Here is a 24,658-nt window from a genome sequence, read left to right as displayed (position 1 = left end):
GAGTATCTTATTGGGGTTCTCTGGGTTTCCTTAATTTGAATGTTGGCCTGTGCTGCTAGGTTGGGTAACTTCTCCTGGATGATGTCCTGAAGTGTGTTTTCCAACTTGGTTCCATTCTCCCTGTCTCTTTCAGGTATCCCTATCAGTCACAGGCTTGGTCTTTAAACATAATCCCATAGTTCTCAGAGGTTTTGTTGGTTCCTTTTCATTCTTTTTTCTCTAACCTTGTCTGTCTGCCTTATTTCATCAAAATAGTCTTCAAGCTCTGATATCCTTTCTTCTGTGTGGTCTATTCAGCTCTTGATACTTGTGTTTGCATTGTGAAGTTCTCATGTGTTTTTCAACTCCATCAGATAACTTATGTTCCTCTCTAAACTGGTTATTCTGGTTAACAGCTCCTGTAATGCTTTATCATGGTGCTTAGCTTCTTGGCAATTAGTTAGAACATACTCCTTTAGCTCAATGAAGTTTGTTATTACCCATCTTCTGGAGCCTACTTCTGTCAGTTTGTCCATCTCAGCCTCATCCCAGTTCTGTACCCTCGCTGGAGACATGCTGAAATCATCTGGAGGAGAAGAGGCACTCTGGCTTTTTGACTTTTCAGCATTTTTGCATTGATTCTTTCTCACCTTCATGGGTTTATCTACCTTTGACCTTTGAGGCTGTTGACCTTTGGATGCGGTTTTGTGGGGCCTTTTTTGTTGATGTTGTTGTCATTATTGCTGTTTTTCTTTTAGCAGTCAGGCTTCTCTTCCTTAGCGCTGCTGCAGTTTGCTGGGAGTCCACTCCATACCCTGTTTACCTGGGTCCCTTCTGCCCCTGGAGGTAACACCAACTGAGACTGCAGACCAGCCAAGATGGCAGCCTGCTCCTTTCTGTGGGAATTCTGTCCTAGAGGGGCACCAACCTGATGCTGGCCGGAATGCTCCTGTATGAGGTGTCTGGAAACTCCTGTTGGAAGGTCTCATCCAGTCAGAAGGAGCAGGATCAGGGACCTGCTTAAATAAGCAGTCTGTCTGCCCCTTAGTGAAGTGAGGATGCTGTGTTTGGGGGATCCCCCTCGTCCAGGTTGCCCTAACTCTTCAGAGTCAGCTAGCAGAAAAGATTAAGACCGCTAATCCATGATATTGCAGCCTCCCCTCCTCCTAAGGGTCCCTCTCACGGATATCAGCATTCTGTCCATAAACCCCTGGTTGGGGACGCTGAAATTCCCACAGGGAGGCCCTGCCCAATGAGAAGGAGTGGATCAGGGTCTCGCGTAAAGAAGCAGTCTGGCCACAAAGTGACCCAACCACTGTGCTATGCTGTGGGGAATTGCTCCTGGTCCAAACTTCCCAGTCTCACTGGCCCTAGCAGGAGGGGAAAACGGCTGACTGGAGCCACAGTGATGGTGACCACCCCTTCCTGCTGGGAACTCGGTATTCGTAGGCAGTTTCCAGCCTGCTGCACTGGCCAGTGGGAATTCCAAGCCCATGAGTTTTAGCTTGTGAAGATCCATGGGAATGAGGCTGCTTGGCTTCCTGGCTTCAGCCCCCTTCCCATAGGAATGGACTGGTCTCCTGCCTCACCGGAGTTCCCAGAGCCATAGTTTGCAAATACTTATGTATCTCAGTGCTTGCTCAAGTGGCTGCCCACCCAACCACCATCTTGTGTCTCCACAGCTCTGCACTTGGGCCCCAAGGCCCTGGTGGCATGTGCTCATGAGGGGACCTCCTGATCTGCGGGTTCCAAGGATCCATGGAAAAAGCATTGTTTTAAGGGAGGGGTAGCACAATCCTTCACCACTGCCCTTGGCTGGGGAAGGGAGCTCCCTTTGCTTTGTGCACCTCCTAGATAGACCCTTGCTCCACCCTGCTTTTTCTCACTCTCTGTAGATTGCAACAACTGCTTAAGCAGTCCCATTGAGAGAACCTTTGTACCTCAATTGAAGATGCAGAATTCACTCACCGTTTTTGTTTTTCTTGGTGGGAGCCGCAGAGCAGAGTTGATTCTCTTTGGCCATCTTTGCTGCTCCCCTTTCCAGATGATTTCTTATTGCTCATTAACATCTTTTTCTTTCTGATTGAAGTACTCTGTTTAGCATTTCTTGTAGGACATGTCTGGTGTTGATAAAAATCCCTCAGCTTTTGTTTGCCAGGGAAAGTATTTTGCCTTCATGTTTGAAAGATATTTTCACCAGATATACTATTCTAGGGTAAAAGTTTTTTTCCTTTACTACTTTAAATATGTCATGTCACTCTCTCCTGGCCTGTAAGGTTTCCACTGAAAAGTCTGCTGCCAGACATATTGGAGCTCCATTGTATGTTATTTGTTTCTTTTCTCTTCCTGCTTTTAGGATCCTTTCTTTATCCTTGACCTTGGAGAGTTTGATTAAATGCCTTGAGGTAATCTTCTTTGGGTAAATCTGCTTGGTGTTCTATAACCTTCTTGTATTTGGATATTGATACCGTTCTCTACTTTTGGGAAGTTCTCTGTTATTATCCCTTTGAATAAACTTTCTACCTCATCTCTTTCTCTACCTCCTCTTTAAGGCTAATACCTCTTAGGTTTGCCCTTTGAGGCTATTTTTAAAATCCTGTAGTTGTGCTTCATTCTCTTTTGTTCTTTTTTCTCTCGTCTCATCTGTGTATTTTCAAATAGCCTGTCTTCAAGCTCACTAATTCTTCTGCTTGAGCCATTCTGCTATTAAATGATTTTGATGCATTATTCTGTATGTCAATTGCATTTTTCAGCTTATTTCTACTTGAATTATTTGAATTATTTGAATCTGTTAAATTTATCTGATAGAATTCTTAATTCCTTCTCTGTGTTTTCTTGAATTTCTTTGTGTTTTCTCAACACAGCTATTTCAAATTCTGTGTCTGAAAGGTCACATATTTCTATATCTCTAAAATTGGTCTTTGTTGCCTTTTTTCATGTATTTGGTGAGGTCATGTTTTCCTGGATGCTGTTGATGCTAGCAGATGTTCCTCTGTGTCTGGGCACTGAAGAGTTAGGTATTTATTGTAGCGTTCACCATCTGGGATTGTTTGCAACCATCCTTCTTGGGAAGGCTTTCCAGATATTCAAAAGGACTTGGGTGTTGTGATCAGCTAGCATCCTTTGAGGATGCCCTGCAGACTCGACTAGCACTTCTCAAAAGCGCTCCCTAGGATCTTCAAGTTTTTTATTCTTCCAGAATGTCATTGAATTTTTAAAAAGAACTTCCTTCTAAAACTTTATTTACTTACTTTTAATTAACACATAATAATTGCACATACTATGGGGTACATAGTGATGTTTTGACATACACAATGTATAATAATCAGATGAATATAGTATATTCATCATAAATATTTATCATTTCTTTATGCTGGGAACATTCAATATCCTCTATCTGAAAATATACAATATACCATTGTTAACTATAGTCATCTTACAGTGCCATGAAACACTAGAACTGAAATGTTATGTTCTTTAACAAATCTCTCTCTATCTTCACCTTTTTCCTACTCTTTCCAGCCTCTAATGACTTCTGCTCTGCTTTATACTTCTATGAGAGGAACTTATTTTAGCTTCCACATGTGAGTGAGATCATGTAATCTCTGTACTCTGTACCAGGCTCTTTGAATCAGACACATTTCTGGCTTTTAAGGAAAAATCAACAGAATGAAAAGGCAACTTATGGATTGGAAAAAAATTTGCAAATCATTTATCTGATAAAAGATTAATATCCAAAGTGTATGAAGACCTCATACAACTCAATAGCAGAAAAACAATTTAGGAAAGCGCAAAGGACCTGAAAAGACATTTCTCAAAAGACATAACAAATGACAAATAGGTGTATGAGAAAATGTTCAACATCAGAAAAAGTCTTCTAGACATTGGCTTAGGTAAAGAGTTCATGGCCAAGAACCAAAAAGCAAATGCAACAAAAACAAAAATAAATAGATGGAACCTAATTAAACTAAAATGCTTCTGCACAGCAAAAGAAATAATCAGCAGAGTAAACAGACAACCCACAGAATGGGAGAAAATAGTCACAAACTAAACATCTCACAAAGGACTAATATCTAGAATCTATAAGGAACTCAAATCAGCAAATAACAAACAATTGCATCAAAAAGTGGGCAAAGGACATGAATAGACAATTCTCAAAAGACATACAAATAGTTAAAAAACACATTAAAAATACTCAACATCACTAATTATTGAGGAAATGCAAATTAAAGCCATGAGATACCACCTTACTCCTGCAAGAATGGCCATAATTAAAAAACAAAAACAATAGATTTTGGCATGGATGTGGTGAAAAGGGAACAATTTTACACTGCTGTTGGGAATGTAAACTAGTACAACCACTATGGAAAACACTATGGAGGATCCTTAAGAACTAAAAATAGAACTACCATTTGGTACAGTAATCCCACTACTCAATCTTTACCCAAAGGAAAATAAGTCTTTATGAAAAAGACAGTTGCACATGCATGTTTATAGTAGTACAATTCACAATTGCAAAAGTATGGAACCAGTCTAAATGCCCATCATCCAATGTGTAGATAAAGAAAAATGTGGTATATCTATACCACAAAATACTACTCAGCTATAAAATGGAATGAAATAATGACATTCACAGCAACTTGGATAGAGTTAGAGACTATTATTCTAAGTGAGGTAACTCAGGAATGGAAAATCAAATATCTTATGTTCTCACTTATAAGTGGGAGCTACGCTATGAAAACACAAAGGCATAAGAATGATATAATGAATTGTGGGGGCTCAGAGGGGGAAAGGTGGGAGGGGGTAAGGGATAAAAGACTACACATTGGGCACATTGTACACTGCTCAGGCGATGGGTGCACCAAAATCTCAGAAATCACCACTAAGGGGAAACCCCTGTAACCAAAAATCACCTGTTCCTGAAAAATTATTGACATATATTTAAAAAAACATATACAGTAGACCAACAGCTAGTATCATACTGAATGGGGAAAATCTGAAGTCCTTTCCTCTAACATCTAAAATATGATGAGAATGCCCACTGTCACCAATGTTATTCAACATAGTACTGGAAGTCCTAGCTAGAGCAATCTGACAGGAGAAACATATAAAGAATATGCAAATTGAAAAGGAAGAAGTCAAATTATCCTTGTTTGCTGATAATATGAACTTGGAATATGTATTTGGAAAAACCTAAAGACTACACAAGGAAACTATTAGAACTGATAAACAAATTCAGTAAAGTTGCGTGATACAAAATAAACATACAAAAATCAGTAGCATTACTATATGCCAACAGTGAACAATGTGAAAAAGAAATTTTAAAAAGTATTTCCATTTACAATAGCCACACATAAAATTAAATATCTAGGAATTAACCAAAGAAGTGAAAGATCTCTTGAATGAAAATTATAAAACACTGTTAAGGAAATTGAAGAGGATATCAAAAAATGAAAAAAAGAAATTTATGTACATGTATCAGGAGAATCAATATTGTTAAAAATGTCCATACAAACAAAAGCAATCTACAGATTCAACGCAATCTCTATCAAAATACCAATGACATTCTTCAAAGAAATGGAAAAAACAATTCTAAAATTTATGTAAAATTACAAAAGACCCAGAATAGCCAAAGCTATCCTAAGAAAAACAACAAAACTGGAGGAATCACATTACCTGGCTTCAAATTATACAACAGGGCTATAGTAACCAAAACAGCATGGTGTGGGCATAAAAACACACACATAGAGCAATAGCTATGTAACAGAATATAGAACCCAGAAGCAAATCCACACATCTACAGTGGAGTCACTTTCAACAAAGGTGCCAAGAACACGCACTGGGGAAAAGACAGTCTCTTCAATAAGTTGTGCTGGGAAAACTAGATATCCATATGCAGAAAAAAATATGAAACTTATACCCCTATCTTTTGCCATATACAAAAATCGAATCAAAATGGATTAAAGACTTACAACTAAGACCTTAAAGTATGAAACTATTACAAGAAAACATAAGTAAATATCTCTAGGATATTTACTGGATGGTAAATCCAGTTTATTTACCATCTGGATGAGCCTGGATGGTCTGGATGAGCACTTCTTGAGCAATACCCCACAAACACAGTAACCAAAGCAAACATGGACAAATGGGATTCCATCAAGTTAAAAAAAAAAATTCTGCACAGTAAAGGATACAATCAATAAAGTGAGAAGACAACCCACAGAATAGGAGAAAACTAAATATCTGCAAACAGCCCATCTGACAAGTGATAACCATAATATACAAGGAGTTCAAACAACTTTATGGGAAAAAATCTAATAATCCAACCAAAAATGATTTGAATAGACATTTTTTAAAAGAAGACATACAAATGGCAAACAGGCACACGAAAAGGTGCTCGACATCATTGATCATCAGACAAATTCAAATAAAAAGTACAATGAGTTATCATCTCACCCCACTTAAAATGGCTAATATCCAAAAGACAGGCAATAACAAATACTGGAGAGAATGTGAAGAAAAGGGAACTCTTATACACTGTTGGTGGGAATATAAACTGCTGCAAGTACTATGGAGAAGAGTTTGGAGGTTCCTCAAAAAAGTAAAAGTAGCACAGGTGCGGTGGCTCACACTTGTAATTCCAGCACTTTGGGAGGCTGAGGTGGGTGGATCACAAGGTCAGGAGTTCAAGATCAGCCTGGCCAAGATGGTGAAACTCTGACTCTACTAAAAATACAAAAAAAAATTAGCTGGGTATGGTGGTGGGTGCCTGAAATCCCAGATACTCGGGAGGCTGAGGCAAGAATTGCTTAAACCCAGGAGGTGGAGAATGCAGTGAGCCGAGATTGTGCCACTGCACTCCAGCCTGGAAGACACAGTGAAACTCCATCAAAGCAAACAAAAAACAAAACAAACAAACAAACAAAACACTAAAAATAGAGCTACCATATGATCTAGCAATCCCACTGCTGGAAATATACCCAAAAGAAAGGAAATCAGTACATGGAGGGAATAGCTACACTTGCATGTTTGTTGCAGCATTGTTCACAATAGCTAAGATTTGGAAGTAATCTGTGTCCATCAACAGATAAATGGATTTTTAAAATGTGGCTATCCAGGCAAGATGACCAAATAGGAATAGCTCTGGTCTACAGTTCCCAGCAAGACCAACAGACCAATGCACAAGGCAGGTGATTTCTGCATTTCCAACTGAGGTACCCAGCTCATCTCATTGGGACTGGTTAGACAGTGGGTGCAGCCCATGGAGAGCAAGCAGAAGCAGGGTGAGGCATTGCCTCACCCGGGAAGCACAAGGGGTCAGGGAACTCCCTCCCCTAGCCAAGGGAAGCCATGAGGGACTGTGCTGTGAGGGACAGAGCTATCCGGCCCAGATACTACGTTTTTCCCAGTCTTCACAACCCACAGACCAGGAGATTCCCTTGGGTGCCTACACCACCAGGGCCTTGGGTTTCAAGCACAAAGCTGGGCAGCCATTTGGGCAGACACCGAGCTAGCTGCAGGAGTTATTTTTTTTTTTGTACCCCAGTGTTGGCTGGAACACCAGTGAGACAGAACCATTCACTCCCCTAGAAAGGGGGCTGAAGCCAGGGAGCTGAGTGGTCTTGTGCAGTGGATCCCACCTCCCACAGAGCCCAACAAGCTAAGATCCACTGGCTAGAAATTCTCACTGCCAGCACAGCAGTCTGAGGTTGACCTGGGACACTCAAGCTTGGTTGGGAGAGGGGCATCCATCATCACCGAGGCTTCAGTAAGCAGTTTTCCCCTCACAGTGTAAAGCCACCAGGAAGTTCGGACTGAGCAAAGCCCACCACAGTGGGGTGCAAAGCCCCTGTAGCCAGGCTGCCTCTCTAGATTCCTCCTCTCTGGGCAGAGCATCTCTGAAAGAAAGGCAGCAGCCCAAGTCAGGGGCTTATAGATAAAACTCCTATCTCCCTGGGATAGAGCACCTGAAGGAAGGGGTGGCTGTGGGCACAGCTTCAGCGGACTTAAACGTTCCTGCCTGCCAGCTCTGAAGAGAGCAGATCTCCCAGCACAGCGCTCGAGCTCTGCTGAGGGACAGACAGCCTCCTCAAGTGGGTCCCTGATCCCTGTGCCTCCTGACTGGGAGAGCCCTCCCAGCAGGGGTCAAGAGACACTTCAAACAGGAGAGCAAACTAACACAGGAACAGAAAACCAAACACCACATGTTCTCACTCATAAGTGGGAGTTGAACAATGAGAACACATGAACACAGGGAGGGAAACATCACACACTGGGGCCTGTCCTGGGGTGGGGGACAAGGAGAGGGAGAGCATTAGGACAAATACCTAATGCATGTGGGGCTTAAAACCTAGATGATGGGTTGATGGGTGCAGCAAACCGCCACGGCACACGTATACCTATGTAACAAACCTGCACGTTCTGCACATGTATCCCATAACTTAAAGTATAATTTAAAAAAAGAAAAGAAAATCAATTAAGCTAAAAGCTATTCCTTGGAAAGATTGATAAAATTAATAAAACTCCAGCTAGAGTAATTTCCTCAAAGAAACAAAAAACTTAGAGGTAATAAATTATCAGTATCATAAATGCAGTAGGGAAGGCATCTCAATAGACTTGGCAGATATTAAACTATAAAAAAGGGATAATACAAACACTTTTATGCCTATAAATTCAACAACTTCAATAAAACTAAAAAAAATTCCTTAAAAGACACAGTGTTATCAAGGCTCACAAGAAAAAAAAAACTCAGAATACCCAGATCTATTAAATTATTTGAATCCATATTTTTTTAATTTCAAGTTTTATTTTAGATGCAACAGGTACATGTGCAGATTTGTTACATGGGAATATTGCATGATGCTCACATTTGGAGTACAGTTTCTGTCACCTGGTAGTGAGCATAGTATTCAATACATACTTTTTTACACCCAACCCCACCCTTCTGTAGTCCACAGTGTCTATTGTTCCCGTACTTATGACCATGTGTGCTCAATGCTTAGCTACCACTTACAAATAAGAACATGCGGTATTTGGTTTTCTGTTCTTGTGCTACTCTGCTTAGGATTATGGCCTCCAGATGCATCCATGTTGCTGTATAGGTGATATTTCATTCTTTTTATAGCTGCATAGTATTTCATAGTGTATATGTACCACATTTTCTTTATCCAATCTACCATTGAGGAGCACCTGGGTTGATTTCATGTCTTTGCTATTGTAAATAGTGCAGTGATGAATATATGAATGCATGTATCTCTTCGATATGATGATTTATTTTCTATGGGGTATATATCAAGTAATGGAATTCCTGGGTCAGATGGTAGTTCTGTTTTAAGTTCTTTGAGAAATCTTCAGACTGCTTTCCACAATGGATGGTCGAATTTACAGTCATACCAACATTGTATAAGCATTCCTTTTCTTTCAAAGCCTCACCAGCATCTGTTTGTTTCCAATTTTTAAAAAACAGCCATTCCAACTAGTGTGAGATGGTAGGTATATCATTGTGGTTTTGATTTGCATTTCTTTGATGATTAGTGATGCTGTGCATTTTTTCATGTTTGTTGGCCACTTGTGTGTCTTCTTTTGAGAAGCATCTGTTCATGTTCTTTGCCCATTTTTAACGGGATTATTTGGTTTTTGTTTGTTAATTTCTTTAAGTTCCCTATAGATTCTGGGTATTAGGCCCTTGTCAGATGCATAGTTTATAAATATCTTCTCTCATGCTGTAAGTTGTCTATTTGCTCTGTTGATAGTTTATTTTACTGCGCAAAAGATATTTATTTTAATTAGGTCCCACTCATCTATTTTTGTTTTTGTTGCAATTGTTTTTGGAGGCTCAGCCAAAAATTCTTTGCAAAAATTAGTGTTGAGTATTTCCTAGGTTGTCTTCCAGGATTTTTATAGTTTGAGGTCTTACATTTAAATCTTTAGTCCATTTTGAGTTAATTTTTGTATATGGTGAAAGATAGAAGTACAGCTTCAATATTCTGCATATGCCTAGTCAGTTATCCCAGCACCATTTATTAAATAAGGACTCTTTTCCCCATTGCTTGTTTTTGTCGACTTTGTCAAAGATCAAATGGTTGTAGGTGTGAGGCTATTTTACTGAGTTTTCTATTCTGTTCCATTAATCTATGTGTCTGTTTTTGTACAAGTACAATGCTGTTTTGGTTACTGTCACTTTATAGTACAGTTTGAAGTCAGTAGTGTGATGTCTCTGGCCTCTGGCTCTGTTCTTTTTGCTTAGAATTGTTTTGACTATTCAGGCTCTTTGTTTGTTACATATTTTAGAATACTTTTTAAAATTCTGTGAAGAATATCGATAGTTTGATAGCAGTAGCAATGAACCTGCAAATTGCTTTGGGAATTATGGCCATTTTTACAACATTGATTATTCCAATCCATGAGCACGGAATGTTTTTCCATTTATTTGTGTCATCTCTGATTTCTTTCAGCAGTGTTTTTTAGTTTTCCTTGTAGAGATCTTTCACCTCCTTGGTTAGCTGTATTCCTAGGTATTTTCATTTTCTTTGTGGCTATTGTTAGTGGGATTCTGTTCTTGATTTCACTATCAGCCTAGAAGCTGGTATATAGAAATGCTACTGATATTTTGTCATTGAATTTGTATCCTGAAACTTTATGAAAGTCATTTATGAATCCTAGGAGCATTTTGGCAGAGTCTTTAGGATTTTCTTGGTATAGAATTATATTGTCACTGAAGATAAATAGTTTGACTTCTTTTCCTATTCAGATGCCTTTTCTTTCTTTCTCTTTCCTGATTGCTCTGGCTAGGACTTCCAGCATTTATGTTGAATAGGAGTAGAGAAAGTAGGCATCCTTGTCTTTTTCCAGTTCTCAGGAGGAATGTTTCAGCTTTTCCTCATTATTACATTGGATATAGGGTTGTCATAGATTGCTCTTATTATTTTGAGATATGTTCCTTTGATGCCTAGTACATTGATAGAATTTTTATCATGAAGTGATGTTGGATTTTATCAAACCTTTTTCTGCATCTATTGAGATGATCATATGGTTTTTGTTTTTAGTTCTGTTTATGTAGTGAATTGTATTTATTAATCTGCATATGTTGAACCAGCCTTGCATTCCAGGGATAAAGCCTACTTGATCATGGTGTATTAACTTTTTGATGTGCTGTTGCATTTGATTTCCTAGTATTTTGTTGAGGACTTTTGCATCTATGTTCATGAGGGCTAATGGTCTGAATTTCTCTTTTTTCATTGTGTCTCTGTAAAATTTTGGTATCAGGCTGATGCTGGCTTCATAGAATGAGTTAGGGAGGAAACCCTCCTCCTCCTCGACTTTTTTTGGGATAGTTTCAGTAGGATTGGTATCAGTTTTCTTTGTACATCTGGTAGAATGTAACTGTCTACGTGATCCAGAGCATTTTTTAGTTGGCTGGTTCTTTATTGCTGATTTCATTTCAGAAGTTGATATTTGTCTATTTAGGGTTTCAACCTCTTTCTGTGAATCCATATTTTTTGAAGTCCCAGCAAAATAATGCCAGGCATAAATGGCTTCTGTTAAACCCCTAAAGAAGAAATATTGACAATTCATCCAAACTCTTCAAGAAAATGGAACAGACAAAAATATTTCCTGTGATGATTAATATAGAGTGTCAAATTGATTAGATTGAAGGATGCAAAGTATTGTTCCTGGGTGTGTCTGTGAGGGTGTTGCCAAAGGAGGTTAACATTTGAGTCAGTGGACTGAGACAGACAGACACACCCTCAATCTGGGTGGGCACCATCTAATCAGCTGCCAGTGCAGCTAGAATAAAAAGCAGGCAGAAGAAGGTGGAAGGAGTGAACTTGCTGAGTCTTCCAGCCTTCATCTTTCTCCCATGCTGAATGTTTCCTGCCCTTAAACATCAGACTTCAAGTTCTTCAGCTTTTGTACTCAGACTTACGCCAGTGGTTTGCCAGGGGCTCTTGGGTCTTCAGCCACAGACTGAAGGCTGCACTGTTGGCTTCCCTATTTTTGAGATTTTTGGAATCAGACTGGCTTCCTTACTCCTCAGCTTGCAGACAGATGGCCTATTGTGGGTTTTTACCTTGTGATTGTGTGAGCTAATACTCTTTAATAAGCTTTCCTTCATATATACATCTATCCTATTAGTTCTGTCCTTCTAGAAAACCCTAATATACTTCCCAACTAATTTTATGAATCCATCATTACTCTGGTACAAAAACAATAAAAGACATTACAAATAAATGAAACTACACACAATATTTCTTATGAATATGCACACAAAAATTCTCAAAAATATTGGCTAACTGAATCCAGCAATATATTAAAAATACAAAAATACAATGAGGAAATGAGACTTATACTGAAAATTCAGGGTTGGTTCATATTTGCATGTTATATGATAATCTTAGTAAATGAGAAAAAAAAGCATTTAATAAGATTCAACATCCATTAATATTAAAATCTCTCAACACCTAAAATGTGAAGAAAATTTTTTTTAAAAAAACTGACAATACCGAGTACTACCTAGGATACAGTGTAATTAACACTCTTACACATTGCTGGTGGGAATGTAAAATTACACAGACACTTTGGAAAACAGTTTGCCAATTTCTAATAAACTGTCTTAGTCCATTCAGGTTGCTATAACAAAATATCATAAAGTAGATGGCTTATAAACAACAGAAACTTACTTCTCACAGTTCTAGGGACTACAAGTCTGAGATTAGAGTGCCAGGATATTAGATTTCTGGTCAAAGCTTTCTTCTGGGTTTCAGACAGTTGACTTCTGACCATAAACTCAGATGGTGGAAAGAGGGTAATAGAGCTCTCTAGGGTCCCTTTTATATGGGCACTAATCCCATTCATGAGGGTCCCACCCTCAATACCTAATTACCTCCCAAATATCCCATCTTTTAATACCACTCCATTGAGATTTCAACATATGAATTCGATGGGGACACATTCAATTCATTGCATAGACTTAAATATACACTTTTTATATGATCTAGCAATCCTTCTCCTAGATATTTATTCAAAAAGGAGAAAAGTTATGTCTCCAAAAATCTCACAGATAGATTGTTAGACCATTTTCGTGTTGCCATAAATACCTGAGGCTGAGTTATTTACGATGAAAATAGGTTTAATCGGCCCACAGTTCTGCAGGCTGCACAGGAAGCATGGTGCTAGCATCTGCTTCTGGGGAGGCCTCAGGAAGCTTATAATCATGTTGGAAGGCAAAGAAGGAACAGGCATATCACATGCCAAGAGGGAGCAAGAGAACAAAGTGGGGAGATCCTGGACTGTTAAATAACCACATCTTGTATGAACTGAGTGAGAACTTGCTTATCACCAAGGGGGATAAGTGTTAAACAATCCATGAGGCATCTGCCTCAATGATCTAATCACCTCCCACCGGGGCTCACCTCCAACACTGGGAATCACATTTCAACATGAGATTTAGAGGGGATAAATATCAAAACCATATCATTCCCCCTCTAGCCCCTCAAATTTCATGTCCTTCTCACATTTCAAAATATAATCATGCCTTCACAATAGTCTCCCAAAGTCTTCACTCATTCCAGCATTAACTCAAAAGTCCCAAGTACCAAGTTTCATCTGGAGATGAGTTCCTTCCACCTATGAGCCTGTGATATATAAAAAAAAAACAAAAAACAAAAAACATTTATTTACTCCCAAAAAACAATGGTGGTACCAGGTATTGGATATACATTCCCATACCAAAATGGGTAAATGGGACAAAAAAGGGGGCTACAGGCCCTAAGTAAGTCTGAAACCCAGCAGGGCAGTCATTAAATCTCAAAGCTCCAAAATAACCTCCTTTGACTCCATGTCCAGCATCTAGGACACACTGCTGCAAGTGGTGGGCTCCCAAAGCCTTAGATATCTCCACCCCTGTGGCTTGCAGGTTGCAGCCCCTGTGGCTATGTTAATGGGTTGGAGCTGAGTGCCTGCAGCTTTTCCAGGCTCAGCATGCAAGCTGCTGGTCGCTCTACCATTCTGGGGTTTGGAGGGTGGCAGTCTCCTTTACAGAACTCCACTAGGCAGTGCTCTGGTAGGGACTCTGTGAGGGGAGGACTCTAACCCCACATTTCTCCTCTGCACTACCCTAGTAGATTTCTGTGAGGGCTCTGTTTCTGTGGCAGGCTTCTGTCCAGGCAGCCAGACTTTCTTGTACATCCTCTGAAATTTAGAGGGAAGCTGCCAAGCTTACTTCAGTCTTGCATCCTGTGTACCCACAAACTTAACACCACATGGAAACCACCAAGGGTTATGGCACTTTGTGCTCTCCAAAACAGTGGCCTGAGCAGTATCTGAGGCCCTTTTCACTGAGGCTGGAGCTGGAGCAGCCAAGATGTAGGAAGCAGTGTCCTGAAGCTGCACAGGGCAGCAGGACCTGGGGCCTGGCCAACAAATCATTCTTTTCCTTCTAAGTCTCTGGGCCTGTGATGGCAGGCGCTGTCTCCAAGATCTCTGAAATGCCTTCAAGGCGTTTTACCATTGTCTTGGACATTAGCACTTGGCTCCCTTTTACTATGTTAACCTCTCTAGCAAGTGGCTGCTCCACAGTCTGTTTATGTTCTCTCCTGAAAAATGGTCTTTCCTCTTCTACTACATGGCCAGGCTGTAAATTTTCCAAAGTTTTATGTTCTATTTCCCTTTTAAATATAAGTTCCAACTTTAAGTCATTTATTTGCTTTTGTATCTGATCATATGTTGTGAGCAGCAGTCAGGCCACATATTGAACACTTGGCTGCTTAGAAATTTCTTCCACCAGATACCCTAAGTCATCACTTTTAAGTTCAAACTTCCACAAATCCCTATAGCATAGACACAATGCAGCCAAGTTTTTTGCTAGGGTGTAACAAGGGTGACCTTTGATCCACTTCCCAATAACGTCCTCATTTTCATCTAAGGCGTTATCAGCCTGGCCTTCACTGTGCATATTTCCATCAGCATTTTGGTTACAACCACTTAACAAATATTTAAGAAGTTCTGAATGTTCCCTTGTCCTCCTGTCTTCTTCTGAGACCTACAAACACTTCCAACCTCTACCCATTACCCAGTTCCAAAGCCACTTCTACATTTTCAGTTATCTTTATGGCAATGCCCCACTCCTCCCCAATTTTCTGTGTTAGGCCATTTTTACATTGCTATAAAGACATGCCCGAGGCTGGGTAATTTATAAAGGAAGGAGGTTTAATTGGCCCATGGTTCTGCAGGCTATACAGAAAGCTTGGTGCCCACATCTGCTTCCAGGGGAGGTGTCAGGAAGCTTACAATCATGGCAGAAGGCAAAGAGGGAGCAGGCATAACACATGGTGAGAGGCATCAGTAGAGTGAGCGGGAAGAGGTCCCAGACTTTTAAACAATCATATCTCATGTGAACTGAACAAGAACTCACTTATCACCAAGGGGATGGTGCTAAACAATTCAGGAGGGATCTGCCTCCATGATCCAATCACCTCCCATCATAGCCCATCTCCAATACTGGGAATCACATTTCAACATGAGATTTGGAGGAGACAAATATTCAAACCACGTTATGGATCTTCTTGGAGTGGTTTTATCTCCAAGAAAGGAAAACAAATAAAGTGTCCTTCAATTTGTCCTTTAATCAAACAGTGTTAAATCCATACAGAGAAATACTACTCATCAATAAAGGGGAACAAAGTACTGATAGACAGCATGAATGAATCTCATGCTGGATAGTGAAAAGTAAAAGAAATGTAAAAGAAGCCAGGTGTGAAAAATTAAATACTCTATAATTTTATTTATATGATTCTACAAAAGGCCCAACTATAGTGTTGGAAAACAGATCAGTGGCTGCCAGTGGATAGAGACAGAGGAAGAGGTTGACTTAAAAAGGGCAGAAGACAAAATTTTGGAATCATAGAACTATTCTATAGCTTGATTGTGGTAGTACTTATATACTGCATGCATTTGTCAAAACTCAAACTGTAGGACGAAAGAGTGAATTTTTCTGTAATTGAATTATGCCTCAATACTAAAAATAATGTCATATAGTAAACTGAGGCACTACAAAGTAATTCAGATGTGACCCAGCTGATTGAACTATTGCACATCAAAGCATCTCATGCCAGCAAATCCATGGTATGCTTGGAACCACACAATCTTTATTCTGGAATAACTAAGAGTGTTGGATGGTATGTTCGGGAAGACAACATAACCTCAATTGAGTTACCCTGGAGGAACAGCCTTCAGTATTCAAAGCTGAGGAGTCATTGGTAAAGGTTTGGCTTAAGAACTGTTGAATTAAGTGAAAAAAGCAGCAGTGGAAAATTAAGCAATGGCTGTTACCAGTACCACCAAAGCAGACATTTTGTGAAGGAGGAGTCCGCCTTACACACAACTGCAGCAAATCCTTATCCTGTGAATCTTGGAATTTTAGGTGCCTATGACTCTGATCGACCTGAGCTGTCTGGTACCAAGCAACGTGGAGGGGCTGCTGCCTCATCATTGGATTCTTAGCCTCGCGTTGCCCAACAGACACATCTGGTAATCTCTGGTCCTCCTGCGGTTTTGTTTCCCTATGTCATAGACTAATTTGTATAATTACTTTCCTCACCCAGAGAAGATGATCTTAGCAGCTGAAATAAATATCTCTTAGACCTCAAGGATCCCTGGCTGATGGAGGTTGGCATCCATCTTCAGTATGGCTTCTGACCCAGCCACACAGTTCCTCACAAAAGTCTATGATCCAAAGCTTGAGCAACAGAAAAACGTTTTCAATCACCTTTAATGGGTAGACTTGAGAATAAACAGACCAGACTTTATGGGTTTATCTTTCTCTGTGAAGAAAACAATAATCTCTCCATCTTCACTCATTGCCCAAGTTTTCTGTCTTCCCTTTGAGTGCTTCCATACCCAAATTTCTGAATCAAAGACAGTCATCAGATGACTTGGAGAGAACAGCAGAAATCAGTTTTCCCTGAGTTTCAGCGTGCCCCAAATTGAACTTAGTTCATTCAAAGCACTCCAACCAAAGTCAGTACAACTTAAGAATCCCTACTCCCCATGGGCTATCTTTTATCCTTTTCAAAAAAAATTTAGGTTGTTGTCAAAGTTGGTGGCGGCGGGGGTGGGGGGTAGCAGTGCTTGCAAGTCTATGGGCAACATACAACTCCTACAACTCCAGTGCTGTGTACATCCTTCCACAGTAGAGGAAAAAAATGAGTATCCAATATGTTTTAGGAAGTTGCCTTCACTTTAGTATCAACAGGAGAGCTCAATTGGTTAAGCTGTATACTTATATTTCAGTTATCAATTAAGAAAAAGTAGTTTTAAAGTCTCTTAGAAATTTAGGCAGCAAATAAAAAAGCATTCAATGAAAGACAGGAGTGAAACAATTTTAAAAGTTTTAATAAAGGTGATATAGATTTAGATTAAGAAAATCTCTGGATACTGAGAAAAGAGAAAGAGGCAAAAGAAATTATCAGAGAAATAATGCAAAGAAGGCCGGGTGCGGTGGCTCATGCCTATAATCCCAGCACTTTGGGAGGCCGAGGCGGGTGGATCATGAGGTCAGGAGTTCAAGACAGCCTGGCCAAGATGGTGAAACCCTGTCTCTACTAAAAATACAAAAATTAGCCGGGCATGGTGGTGGGCGCCTATAATCCCAGCTACTCGGGAGACTGAGGCAGAGAATTGCTTGAACCCAGGAGGCAGAAGTTGCAGTGAGTCGAGATCATGCCACTGCACTCCAGCCTGGGCCACAGAGAGAGACTCCATCTCAAAAATTTTTTAAAAAGCAAAGAAATGCCCCTAAACAAAGAAAGGCATGATTATCCAGCACAAGTGAAGAGTCTCAGACAAAGGTGTTTCACTGTACACTTTCATAATACCAAGAATAAATATAAATAGTAAACCCTTAAAACACACACACACTCTCTCTCTCTCTCTCTTTCTCTCTCTCTCTCTCTCTCTCACACACACACACACAAGACATCCAACCCAATAAAATATGTCCAACGCATTTGAGCAGAGAATACATATGTATGACAAATGAACACCTGAAAATGTGTTCAACATATTACAATGCAAATTAAAAGCAGGAGTATATACCACTACACAACTATTAGAATGACCAGAATTCAAACAATTAACTATACCAAGTGTTCATGATGGCATGGAACAACTATAGCCCTCATTTACTGCTAGTGGGAATGCAAAGTGGCACAGTCCACTTTGAAAAATATTTCACCTGCTTGGCAATAAAGTTCTACAACTGCAAACGAATTCAAGAAAAATAATTTATGGGACAAGCAAAGCAAACTATACATAGCATGTGAATGTTAATTAAAACATAAAACACTATTAAGAACAAAAAGATTATTTAGATTGGTGCAAAAGTAACTGCAGTTTTTGCCATTATTTTTCATTACTTTTAATAGCAAAAACTGCAATTACTTTTGCACCAACCTAATATAATAAAAGGTGCACATGAACTGAAAGGACTGAAAACTGGCTGTTCCACTGGCTAAAGATTTGAACTTGAATAAGATACTTACCTTCTCTGATCCTCAGTTACTTCATCTATAAAATAGAGATGATTAAGTGGAGAGATTTATATTTTTTATGAAAAAGGGAATAACAAACAGAGATTAAAAGTTATTTACAGTGAAACTACCTAGAGCATACACATCATCCCCTGGAAGAAGCTCCTCCCAACCACTCGGGTTTACACGGCCTGCTTCTGTGTTCTGAGCATCCCCTGGCTCATCCCTGTCATTGCTTGTTTTACATTTGTATTGTCACAATCTTCTGAATGACTGTCTATTCATTAGACTCTGAGCTCTAAGAACTCTTATCCTGCATGAAACATTCCTATGTCCTTAGCATCTTTCTAGACCAATGCCCAGAGCCTGATTCCCAGGTTATCAGACAAGTTTTGGTTTGTCTGCATGTTTGTAATATATGCTACTCACTTAACCAAATATGCCATTATTAAACCAGCAATTTGCTTACTGTGAATAATACATTGCAAATGACAAATCACAGGAACTATCTTTCCAAACTTCTGTTCTCTTACACAGGGTTTTGTGGCCTTCATCCCACACTTTGTCTGAAAGTGGCTAGTACTGTCGCATTTCCTACTTTTATATTCATAACAAATCTTGGACATCCTGGTCAGATTTTCCCTCAGTTAAGGGCTGTATTGGCCAATTCACTGATCTTCCCATATACAAAGGGGCTGAAAAACAGATCAGTCTATCAGTGAATATTTTTTTGAATCAAGACTGCCTATCTGGTTATTTTAGTATTTATAAGTGTAAGGCATAAATGTCACTCAACCTTATGGCAAAAATAATCAAGAATGTAAACCCAGTAATCAATGGATATGGGAAGTCCAATCTAGTGATTTTACTCTCACACTCACTCTTTTCCCTTTGACTCTTGATTCTAGGCTATGGTATTCATTGTTTTGTTGTTGTTGGATGGGCCCCTTGCCTGTGTTCCTCTTGCTCTTCAACTGCTTTTCTATTTATGTGACTTTCTCCAACTAGAGTGTGGTATCCCTCATGGCAAGTACTTTTCAATTCCAGCATCCCAAATACTTCCTTAATATGGCAGGCATTAGCGCATGTCTATCATAATGACCCTAGCAATGGAAAGCATCTCCCTCACTTTGGAGTCATTATTGTGGATGTTATGTTTGAAGGTCCCACACATACAGCCTTTTGTTTTGTGCCAAACCCTGTAGGGGAACGACTCTGCTGTGGTGCCCTGGAAACTCTGCATCTTGCCACATAGGCCCTGGTATACAAGCTTAACTGCAGTCTGAGCTGAGTCTTGGCAGAACACCCAGTGGTTCCTCTTGGCACAAGGAAAGCAAAGCAGCACAGTAAGTGGCTGCAATTAGGCAGTTTCTCACCTACCTCCCTATATTGCGGGAGCCTGACACAAGGCCATTACACTTCCATCTCCCTAGTTTCAGTTGGGCACAGGATGTTCCTTCTTGCCCCAAATTAGGGTACAGTTGTGGGCTACAAAACTGCCTACTATCATAGGGTATGGCTATGGGCTCATCACAAGCAGAGAGACCTACCACCTAGGCCCTCTGTCACTGAGCACGTCTGATTCAGTGTCATGCTGTAGCACTAGGGACACAGGGAGCTAACACAATTTGATCTTGCTTTTTCTTTCTCTGTAAGTTAATAAAATGTTTGGATCCATCAAGCTCATTGTCACCTTACAAGTTAAATCGGTGTAAGTGTGACAAGCCAATCTAATAATACCAGTAGTGATACTTGAGTCTGTTTGACACTGCAGTGCTGCTTAGGAACAGCTTGACCACTTGACAGACTCTCGTACTGAGTTGTATGGTGTTGCATAACCAGAATATTGACTTACTTTCCTTGGCATCACACATCTCAAGGGACAGAGTTTTCAGCACACAGCAATATTTGTGGCAGATTTTGTCAGGTATGGGTAACTTGCAAATCAACTTTAGAATTGATGCCATGTCTGATGCCAACTACATCATTCAATGAATATATTCAATTTAAAAAAGAAAAAGGCAATAAGGAAAAAAAGAAAATGATAATTCAAATCAGTTGAACTCAAATTCATCAAAAAAGTTAACTTAATAATCCCCTACTTGAAATTCAAAAGCAATATTGTTTGCTAGAAGTGTAATTGTAAAGGTTAAAAAAAATGTAAAAAAGAAAATTTTAATGAAAAAATGTAATCTAACTAATGAACCAAATCTATTTATACTGTAATATCTAGCCATATATGTTTGCTCACTTATTCATAATAGCAGTAATTTAGTATACACATTACAATTTCTATTTTAGAAATATGGAAGCAGATCCAAATTAAGTATGTTTTCCAGCCAGGATGTTTCAGAACCAGGACAGAAACCCACGGCTGTTTCACGCCTTGGCCAAAAAGAGACAGTATAGATATGACTCAAGAATCTTTGCCTCAGCCTATGGACCTCTCACATATTTTGTGGCAAATTGCGATACCTCTAAATTTAGGCTCATTTTTTATTTGGACCATAGATTTTAAATATTTTTGGATCAAAGAAATATACTTAAACCTCTATCAAGGTAGAAATAACTGACCTATATAATCCCCTGCCATTCCCTAAGCACTGTGCACTCTGAATGAAGTCCTTTGTTGAAGGACTGTTTTATTGGGTTGTTAAGATGAAAATGGGGGCTCAGAGATCTAATGTAGAAACTTATCAATGTAATTCACCACATAAACCAATTAATAAAGAAAAAATCCAGCTGGGCGCCGTGGCTCATGCCTGTAATCCCAGTACTTTGGGAGGCCGAGGCAGATGGATCATGAGGTCAGGAGTTCGAGACCAGCCTGGCCAAGATGGTGAAACCCCATCTCTACTAAAAATACAAAAATCAGCCAGGCGCAGTGGCGGGCACCTATAATCCCAGTTACTTGGGAGGCTGAGGCAGAAGAATTGCTTGAACCCAGGAGGCAGAGGTTGCAGTGAGCTGAGATTATATCACTGTACTCCAGCCTGGGTGATAGAGTGAGACTCTGTCAAAAAAAAAAAAAAAACCTATGATCATCTGAATAGATGCACTACAAGTGTTTGATAAAATTAAACATATACTGAAGATAACTACTCTTAGTAAACCAGGAATAGAACTTCTTTACTCTGATAAGCTGCACCTATAAGAAAAGTACACTAACCATTATGGTGAAATGTGGAAAATGATCTGTTTCTGATCAGAAACAAGACAAGAATGTCTACAACCACCAACTGCATTCAAATTATACTGGGAAATTCTGTCCACTACCATGAATGAAAAAAGTAAATAAAAGGAATAATGTTAAAAATGGCAAAAAAACACCTGTTATTATTAAAAGATTATACAATTGTGTATGTTAAAAATCCAAAAGGATATAGAGGTAAACTTTTGGAATTAATAAGCATAGTTAGAAAGGTTGCAGGATAGAAAATCAACGTATCAACATGTTCTCTCTTTATACCATCTCAAACACAGGATTTAAACTTTCATAAAAGATGCAATTCTCAAGAGTATTAAAAATCTAGAAATAAATTTAACAAAAAAGTATAAGAAGTCTTTGCAGAAAACTGTAAAACTTTATTAAGAGAATGTTTAGCAGTCAAATTTCCAGCATAAGAACAATATTCTTGGTTTCAGTCTTCATTTGTCTTGGTTTAAACCTATAGTTGCCCTTCACCTATAATATAAATATAAAATTAGGGGACGTTACTCAGCAGATTTTTATTTAGATGACACTAGAGTTATACAACTACAGTGTTGATTAACTAAAATCAGAACCCTGAAGGTGTCCCTTTAGCTTACATCCAGCTAGCCTCTAAATAAACTTTGAAGGTAGACTTCCAGGCATATTAAGAATATTTTTAATTCATGCCATTTTTTCTAGTAGAATAAGGAAAACAAAGAGACTGTTCGAGTACAGAATGAATTAAATCAAGTGAATCTATTTTATATGTGTAAGTGGAAAGCAAAAATATGCCTATACTTTTAGTAAAAAGTCAACCAAACAAAAACCTAAGGAAAAAAATATATTTTAAAGTATCATTTAAATATTTTGATATGAAATAACACCGAATATAGAATATGCTTAGAACTGCCTAAGTGTAGGAAATAGAAAAGTCAGTATTACTTTTGTGCATCTTGTGAAAAAGTGTAAAAATGTTACTTTGGACTAGTTTAGACATTATGTAGTTCTTTAAGTAGTGAATATTATCACTATTTTCATGGGTACTCCTGCCTCTCAACGTGCTTAAAAGCATTTCAGTTTATACAGTAAACCGAAAACCACCACACTAGCTTTAAGCCATTACCATCACAATTAACATTACAATATAAACTGATACTTATTATAAACATGTTACATATTTGTTAAAAACAATTGCCTGTAAAAACATCTGAAAATTATTGGCTGTTGGTTAAATGACTTACATTCAAAAGTTAGAAAACCTTTTCATATCTTTCTTTTAAAAATGACACATGAAATCATATATATTTATCACATACAACATGATGTTTTAAAATATATACACATTGTAAAATGACTCAATCAAGCTAATTAATATATGCATTACTTCACATAGCTGTGAAGACACTCAAAATCTACTCTCTTAGCATGTTTCATACCTTTAATATCGTAATTCAATTAGCTTTGACCCAATTTTTCTCTGTCTCTTGAAGTCCTGGCCTCAAGTGATCTTTCTGCCTCGGCCTCCCAAAGTGCGGGGATTGAAAGCATTAGCCACCAAACCTGGCCCTCTATCTCTGATAGTGTGTAAGGCAGCCATCTGGGGTCTGAATTGCCTTCAAAGAATCTTTAGATGTAAAGTATGATATTGAAGTAGCAGTAATTTTGTCTCTGTGTCACACAAAATACAATATTATGAAAATAGAAGCCCCATAGTATGCATCTTATTGAATAACATACCTGCTTCCAGCACTTTAGTGGGACCAAGAGTGGGCAGAGTCCCCTCCCTGATATCAGGACCACCTCCAGGCTCATCCTCTATCTTAAGCAGAGCAAATTCCTGTTGAAAAGCTTCCAAATCAGGCCCTTAAAGATAAAAAGGTCATCAATCTACGAATTAAAATATGAACTATGAATGAGGAAATAATATTTATTCCCTTATCATGGTGAAATAAAAACCTGTAGGCTAATTATTTCAGGAGTCTGTTGCCAGAAAAACAGGAAAGCAGAGATGTTCAAACACTGCCCTTTCCTTTCCCAAGGCTGGCCCTAGACAACTTACTTGTAGGTTTTGTAGTCATTTGTTCTTATTCTTATCACATTCAGTAAGTGACTTGTTTGAGTCAGTCTAACTAGACTATGAGCTTTAGGCAAAAATTTGGCACTGACATCTCCAGCACTTAGCATTACGTGGCATAAGGAAGCATTAATAAATGTGTGTTAAAAAGTATCTTAAAAAAATACATGAGATGTCAGCAGATGGCAGACTAGGAAGCTGCAAGCTGCCATTTTTCCACAGAAACATAAAACAAAACAAAAAACACAAACTGGCTGAACAAATCATACAGGAGCTCTGGAAAACACTCAAAGGTTTACAGCAACCAAGCAAATACCCAATCAATAAAAAGCCTCCATCAAAATGGTAGGAAAGTTTTGTGGCTTTTTATATGTCCTTGTCCCACCCCTCCCCACAGCAGCAGCAGGAAACGTTTAAGATTCCTTCCTATTGTTTTCTGGCCTCTTGTTATGGGTATGTCATAAAATATAATGCATAAATATACCTCCACCACCCACAAGCATTATTCTCCACTCTCCCTTCACCTTGAACAGCAGGTGCTCCTTCATTTTCGATCTCCCCATTAGGTGCAATACCCTGATTTTCAGTTGGTGCTTCCTCTTCTTGACGTTTTTCCTCAGTGGGCTGCTGGACCTAAGGGTGTAAGTGTGTGTGCAAATAAAAAGTCAACAATATAAACACACAAATGCATATGTGCATCAAATAATAAATCTAAAGACATTTTCCAACATATATATAGAGAGAGAGAAAGAGAGAGTAAAATGTCCATATCCATACAGGCAACACCAGAATATAATATTCCTGAACCAAAGTTGCCTTCATGAGATGCCATCATCATTTTTTTATTAACATGGAACACCTGTGTCAGTGCAGGTACACTCGTTC

The 24,658-nt window shown here is 39.0% G+C and overlaps 2 protein-coding genes across 4 annotated transcripts in view; one reads left to right on the top strand and one right to left on the bottom strand.

Moving 5' to 3' along the window:
- ALAS2 (5'-aminolevulinate synthase 2) overlaps positions 1–24,658 on the top strand; it is a 421,539-nt gene that overhangs the window by 66,146 nt on the left and 330,735 nt on the right. The gene's annotated exons all lie outside the window — the stretch shown is intronic.
- The window catches only part of LOC703127 (P antigen family member 5), a 57,017-nt gene continuing 54,427 nt past the window's right edge, over positions 22,069–24,658 (bottom strand). For all 3 annotated transcript variants that reach the window (XM_077989136.1, XM_015127540.3, XM_015127539.3), the window contains exons 3-5: positions 24,298–24,406; positions 23,437–23,562; positions 22,069–22,191 (exon numbers count right to left, since the gene is read on the bottom strand). In XM_077989136.1, the coding sequence (XP_077845262.1) occupies positions 22,175–22,191; positions 23,437–23,562; positions 24,298–24,406 (252 nt within the window). In that variant the 3' untranslated portion in view covers positions 22,069–22,174. The remainder of the gene's footprint in view (positions 22,192–23,436; positions 23,563–24,297; positions 24,407–24,658) is intronic.

Source organism: Macaca mulatta, chromosome X (assembly GCF_049350105.2).
Source record: "Macaca mulatta isolate MMU2019108-1 chromosome X, T2T-MMU8v2.0, whole genome shotgun sequence".
NCBI classification, from domain to species: domain Eukaryota; kingdom Metazoa; phylum Chordata; class Mammalia; order Primates; family Cercopithecidae; genus Macaca; species Macaca mulatta.
This window is presented reverse-complemented; position numbering and strand designations above follow the sequence as displayed.